General features: G+C 56.2%; 2 protein-coding genes across 3 annotated transcripts in view; both read right to left on the reverse strand.

The window, feature by feature from the left end:
- Nucleotides 1–1,117, reverse strand: part of CORO1C (coronin 1C) — a 27,949-nt gene extending 26,832 nt beyond the window's left edge. Inside the window, exon 1 of the mRNA XM_058158880.1 lies at nt 978–1,117. The gene's annotated coding sequence lies outside the window, so the exon portion shown is untranslated. The remainder of the gene's footprint in view (nt 1–977) is intronic.
- The window catches only part of LOC131185903 (uncharacterized), a 10,925-nt gene extending 6,591 nt beyond the window's left edge, over nt 1–4,334 (reverse strand). The window contains exons 1-2 of one of the 2 annotated variants that reach the window (XM_058158888.1): nt 2,844–4,334; nt 2,237–2,348 (exon numbers count right to left, since the gene is read on the reverse strand). In XM_058158888.1, the coding sequence (XP_058014871.1) occupies nt 2,317–2,348; nt 2,844–4,098 (1,287 nt within the window). In that variant the 5' untranslated portion in view covers nt 4,099–4,334 and the 3' untranslated portion in view covers nt 2,237–2,316. Of the gene's footprint in view, nt 1–2,236; nt 2,349–2,843 lie in introns of those variants that run through there. The other variant, XM_058158887.1, reaches the window with a different exon arrangement.
- Nucleotides 4,335–6,545: the final 2,211 nt, after the last annotated feature.

Here is a 6,545-nt window from a genome sequence, read left to right on the forward strand (position 1 = left end):
ACTTCCTCCTCCGCCTGCCAGGGTCCCTTTGCAGGCCGGGCGCCCCTTCTTCTTCCACCTGCCCGGCCTGGGTGGGCACCGCTCCGTGCTTCCCCCTCCCCACCCTCCGCACGCGTGCCATCCTCATCATCCGCCGCGGCTTCTTCCATTGGCACAGGGGCATCGTCTTATTCCAAACGCCGCCCACCCGCCCACCCCCCACAGCCCTGCCAGATCCTGCCCGCAATTGTTCCCAAGAAGGGGGTCACCTTCTTTGCCTCCCCGGGCCCCCCCCTCCCCAAATCCCCCCCGACCCCTCCCAGCCAGCCCCGCTCCGCCCCGCGAACGCAACTGCTCCGCCGGGTCCCCGGGGACGCCCCGCTGCCCCTTGGCGGAGGCGGCCCGAACCGTTTGTTTCCTCGCCCGGCTGCAATCTTGGGCCGGAGCTCGCCCCCGCCCCGGCTCCGCAAGCGACCCTCTGCCCTCGCAACCCCACGCGGGAGAGGCGGCTCCCAAGTGCAAGGCAGCCTTCGGGGCAGCTCCTCCACTGCATTTCCCGGCCCTTTGCAAGCCCCGCCGCCGGCACCGAAGCGGCCGGACTACAGCACCCATCGGGCTGGGCCCGGGGCGGGGGGTGGTGCAATGACGCACTCGGGGAGCGGGGCGCCCTGCAGACCCCAAAGCGGGCAGCCCGCGCCAGGCGGACTCCTGGGTCAGGTGGGGGGGGGGAAGCTAGAACCATGCGAGTCGGGGAGGCGGATGGGGTTTGTAGTCCAGAGCCCAGTGGGGGCAGGGACGACCCCTCCCCGCCCCCCCCGGGGACCCTCGAGGCTGAGGGGCAGGTGGAGCCAGGCAGGCGAGGGACACCATGGGAGCGCTAGTCTCGCCCTTTCCAAGAGCCCCAGGCCGGCTGCGCACTATGGGAGTTGTAGTGCGGGCGTCCCCAAGAGCCGGCCGGCGCCCCCTCCCCACTGCTGCCGCCCCCGGCGCCCCCTCACCTGGCCCTCCGCTGCAGCCCAGCAGCCTTCCGCCGCCCCAGAAGAGCCTCCTCGCGCGAAGAGCCCGCAGAGCCGCCGCCGCCGCCTCGCACTGACTGGCCTGCACGCGCGAGGACCGGCCGCCAGGGGGCGGGGGGCGGGGCCGGCACGCGGAAGCCCCGCCCACGGGCCCGCCCTCCTCTAACCCTCCCGACCGCGCCCGCGGGACTGGAGGCGCGGAAGGCCAATCGGCGCCCGGCGCGCCTCTCCGCTCGCCCAATCCCGGCTGCGGGAGGGGTGGGGTCCGACCAAGCGAGCGGGCCGATTGGCTGCCGCGCGGGCGAAGGGTTCTCTCACGAGCCCCCTTCGCTTGCCGCGCAGGCGCAGCGGCGCCCATCGGCCGGCGAGGCACCTGCTGTTGGCGAACCACACGCGCCGGCGGTGGGTTGGAGATTCCCTCCCCGGCCGCCTTTTAAAGTGGCCAGGGTTGAAAACCACTGCTCTGGTTGTGGGTGGGGCACCGCCTAACCCTTCCTACTGCAACCCCCATCATCCCCAGCCTTGGGCTTCTCTGGCAGGGGATGATGGGCTTTGCAGTCCTGCAAATCTGGCAGAGACCCGGTCCAGGAGGAGGACCATTGCATAGCCCATAAGCACACCGTATTCATTCCAAGAGCTCAGGTTGCATGCCATTTGCGAACACACAAACCCTCCAGATCAGGGGTCTCCAACCTTGGTCCCTTTAAGACTTGTGGACTTCAACTCCCAGAGTTCCTCAGCCAGCTTTGCTTAAAGGGACAAGTCTTAAAGGGACCAAGGTTGGAGACCCCTGCTCCAGATGTTGGCCTGGAAAGACCAGCTGGACAAAGAGCCCCAAACCTTTAACCTTGGACTGTCTACTGTAGACCTCACCCCATTCCTAAGAGGTCTGTAAGGGGCATGCAGAAGAGCACCAGCGTGCTTACCGTCCCTGCCCTAAAGTTCCCTTTAATCGTATTCATTTTATGTATTTATAATTATGTTTACACTTGTATCTGTCATGAAATACATGCTTGGCGAAATGAATAAAAATAAACTCCCCAAAGTCTCTCCCAGGACCGCAACTGGCCAGCAGATCATCCCGATTGTCTTTTTGATTCAGAATCTTGAAAAAGCCCAGGTATCATTTGGGTTCATTTTGAGGGAAAGTGTGGTTTCTCTCCCCTCCAGCCCTCCCCCCAAAAGAGCTTGTTCCTTTTTAAAGCCAGCTTGATTACCTATTCATCTGCCAGAAGCCTACAAAAGGCTTTGATGCTGCCTTGAGAAATAACATTTTCTTTATCCAAAGAAAATGGATAAGGAAGCACAGGTGTGTTTTTCTTCATGGCGTTCGCTTTTGACCAGAAAGGGATGCTGCAGAATTAGAGAAACAAGAAACAACCTGCAGGAACATCTGGGCGACATTTTTCTTTCGGAAAAAACAGTTCCAGAAAATCACTTTTGAGTACAAATATTTCATGTACCAACTAAGGGGGACCAGAGAAAGCCATGACAGCCCCATGAGACGTCCCTTCAGCTGCCCATGGAAAGGCCTCTCATTGCTATCTGGACTTCAGATCTCCTTACTCCAAACCCAGCAGACATGACTGACTGCACTAAAATCAGGAAGACTCCTGCTGACCAAAGCATAGTTATTTATTCATTCCATGGTCCTCTCTGCACATCAAAGATGTAACTCCTAGGAAACAAGACAGTCTGAAGAAGCACTCAATGAAAATCCAAATCACTTTTAGCTGGTATTTGAGGATTGAACATAAACACACAATCTTACCTGGTTAGCCACCTCCTGGGCAGCCAACAAAGGCTCCGTGTTTAAAAAGCCATCTTTATTTTAGGCTCCAATCTCACCTTTTCTAGCAGGTGATGCCACCTTCTTGGCTGCCGGCTTCCGCTTTTCAAACGTCTTCTTCACATCGGCGACTTTCAGGGCCTTTTCCTCCTCCTGTTGTGTTGTTCTCTTTCTTTGCTGCGGTGGCAAAAGAGGCTCGTCTCCTTGGGCTGTTTCCCCAGAAGCTTGGCTGGAAGCGTGAGAAGAACACAGCAACATCACAACCGTGCTTGGAGAAGACTCGGAGGAAGTCTCCATAGGTCGGGTTTCGGTTTCAGGGCTCTGCAAATCCTCCACCGGGCTGCGGGAATCAAATCCCAGTTGGCCACAGAGCCCCTCATCTTCCTTGACCGCAAGAGAGGGGCTGCAGGTCTGCTTGGAGGGTTTCCTAGTCTGGGGAGAAACCAAATCAAGACTGAGGACAGTGGGCCTCTTTATCTCGAGGCCTTTGTCTACCTTGATGCTCTCAGACTCCTCTGGCTTCCTTTCTCCACCTACGTGACAGCCATTGGGAGCTCTGGCAGGCCAAGGGAGACCAGCCACCATTTCTCCAGTGACCATGGCTGGGTTGCCGGAAGTTTGTTCTTCCGCTTCTTGGCTCTCTGTCTCTCCGTTCTCCTTCCCCGCAGAAAAATCCAGCCAATTCAGGATCTCGGCCTTGCTTTCCTCTCCAGGGGAGTTCAGCGTGAGCCTGTTGACTTGCCTGCTTTCCGCACCGCTGCTGCTCTCCGAATCCGACCGGGAAATCTGCCACCTCAGGGCCCCCCGGGGAGCCTCGGTCATCTCTCTGCTCCCACCTGCAGCTTCTCGCTCCCAGCTTTGCTGGCGGCCAAAGTTATATATTTGAACCCAGGGCCAAGTGCGGTCTGTCATTTCCCTTTTCCTTTCAGAATCTGCCGGAGAGTCAGAAGGGTGGATTTCTCCCTGGCTGGTGACGATGCTGAGCTCAGCTTCTTCCAACCTGTACCAAAGAGCATTCCCCTTCCTGCCTTCTTCCGAGCATTGCTTTGGAAACACCGGCCCCTCTGGGCCCTTTCCGGACATCTGCACACCTGTTCCTCTCTCTTCCAGGCTTCGGCTCAGTTGTATTTCTCTCGTGGACACCTGAATGGGGCCCGTTCTGCCCTTTACCGAGGGGCTGGCACCAGCCTCCTGCTCCGCCATTGAAGTCCAAGCGTGGTGGGACATTTTGGAGGTCTTTCGGAGGTGTGGGGGCTGTTTACTTTGTGTCCCGCTGCTGCTCTCTGGCAAGCGGGGCCGTTCTGCAGCTTCCATGCTCGGCAGGGGCCGGAACCCCCTAGACCAAATTCCTGTGCAGAGGAAACCCGAAGAAGATCGGTGCCCCGTTGCCAGTCCGTCAACTTTGCATTTTATCAGAAGCCTAAGGGAGGCGTGCGGGTTTTTAAAAAGGCCCGTTATGCCTAGAGAAGAACGATTAGCCTGACCAAAACCATTGCATCCAACAGTGGGACAAGAAACAACTGTTTTAAAAGGAAAGGTACCAGAGATTTTTCCCACCTGAACAGAAGCAGCCACCGCCAACGTTCGTGCTGGAAGGACGAGCTGCAGATTCAAAAGCTCTCGGCCGTTTTCTCTTTCTGAAGAAAAAGGGTGGAAGCAGCTTTTTCTGGGAACTCCCAGCAACCTGCCTTTTTGGGCCCCAGCAGTGACGCTTCATGTTCTTCCTTTGCATTCATTTATGGTCAAGAGAGGCTCTGCTCACCCCCCTTCTTCAGGAAGGGCACGAGAGATCAAACGCAGACTGGCACACCTTCGCCGGGAAGGCCTCTCTGCCCCACCCCGGCTCCCCCGTGATGCTCGGTCTGGTCCCCAACTTGCTGAAGGGTGAAAAGAGAAGAGGTTTTGGCCAGCAAGTGGAAGGGCTGCGGATTCGATCTGCAGCACTGGGATATGTGACACGCCAGGCATTCTGGACGTAAACAGAGCCGCCTTCTGAATCTCCATCCATCTCCCCCAGACACTCCACTCGTCTCGGGGTTGGGCGGTCTCTGCTAATAATAAACAAACTCCTGCAAATCACTCTCGCCTGAAGTTGGTTTTAAATAAGGATCTAAGTTTATATGCAGGCAGAGAAAGACTGGACAGTTTCAGTTAAATAGGGAGCAACCACCACTGTCCAATTCCCATCTCACAACAGGGTAGTGGATGGACGGAGGGACTGCCTTCGTTCTTTGCCTTTTATGGCCTGTTAGGTGTGAGGCACTTGACACTCTTCGGAGACTCTGCTAGGCATCCCAGCCAGCTGTGCCAAGGTCTCACACCAGCCTCTGGGGAGGGGAGGGGAGGGGAGGGGAAGGGAGGGGAGGAGAGGAGAGGAGGAGGGACGTGGCCGCTGGGGGAAGAAGGTCTGTCTTCTGCCTTGCCAGCCCCATCTGTGCCAGCTGCCCTGTTCTGCTTTTATGGTAACAAGCAGGACTGGCCAGTGAAGGTGGCAGGGCTGTTCTGGGTCTGATGATTCAGCATCCCAGCAACCCCTCCCCAGGAGAAAAGGGCAGCATTTAGACCTTGCCAAAGGATGGAGGAGAGATTTTAGGAAGATAAAGAGCAAAGCAAAACAGGGTAAAAAAAAAAAATCCAGCTGTTTCTCTCTCTCCCCCCCTCCCCCCCCCGCATCTCCTTCTGCTGTGCTATTTAGCCTGGATCCTTGTCCAGAGAGGTTGCCCAACGGTTGGTCTGGTGGGTGGAGAACATCATCTCGGTCCATCTCTGGAGGCTACATCTCGTCCCAAAGACGCCGGATGGAAGGCCGTGGCATATCCTTAGCAGGAGTGCGTTGTTTTTTTCTGGAGCTGCAAAACTTTTTTTGGGGGGGGGGGAGCGCCTCCAGATGAATTCCCCACCATTGCAGGAGGAACCCTACCCTAGGAACTTCTCACAGGGGGAAAATTCTCCCCTTCCCGATCAGCCAATGGTGGGACTTCCTTTAATTGCTGATTGTTGTCTGGCTTAACCATAGCAACCTTCATAACAGGATATAAACATCTGACGTCCTTGCCTTCCGCAAAACACACACACATACACACACACAGCTGGCCAAAAGCTGGAACATGAGGCCGTCCCAGTCTCAGGATGTGTTCTCGTAACAGCTCATGTGTTTCTTCATCAACAGGAGGAAGAAAAAAAATTAAGCCAAAGACGCAGCAGCTCAGCTCTCTTCTGTCTAGGCCGCTTTGGGGAAGTGGTCAAGGACTCTTTGAGTTTTAAAAAGGCATGTCATTTTTTGTTCTCCTGCTTGCAGGACGAAGGGGTGGAAGAGACCTTAGACTTCTGCTAAGGACTACGGCAGGGGTGAAATGCTCCCGGTTTGGACCGGATCGGCCGATCTAGTAGCGATGGCGGCAGGTGGTTCAGAGAACTGGTAGCAAAAATCCCTGCCCCCCCCCCCCATGCCCACCCAATCGCCCGGTCGCCCATTTGCTGCTTCTTTTAAAAATGCTTTTAAAAGGTAAAAAAAAGGCTCTGACAATCACAGATGAACCGCATGATCCTCAGAACCTTTTTTTTTTTTTACTTTTAAAAGCATTTTTTTTATACAACCCATTTGGCCGAATAGGCTGTAAAAAAATGCTTTTAAAAGTAAAAAAAAAAGATTGCATGCCACAGCTGATCACCCCCCTCCCCGTGCGCTGTTCTACTTACCCCAGGCCTCCTTTGGGCGTGTACTGCGCACACACAGCGTGCAGCCAGGGAACCGGTAATAA

The sequence above is a fragment of the Ahaetulla prasina genome, chromosome 15 (genome assembly GCF_028640845.1).
Source record: "Ahaetulla prasina isolate Xishuangbanna chromosome 15, ASM2864084v1, whole genome shotgun sequence".
NCBI lineage: Eukaryota > Metazoa > Chordata > Lepidosauria > Squamata > Colubridae > Ahaetulla > Ahaetulla prasina.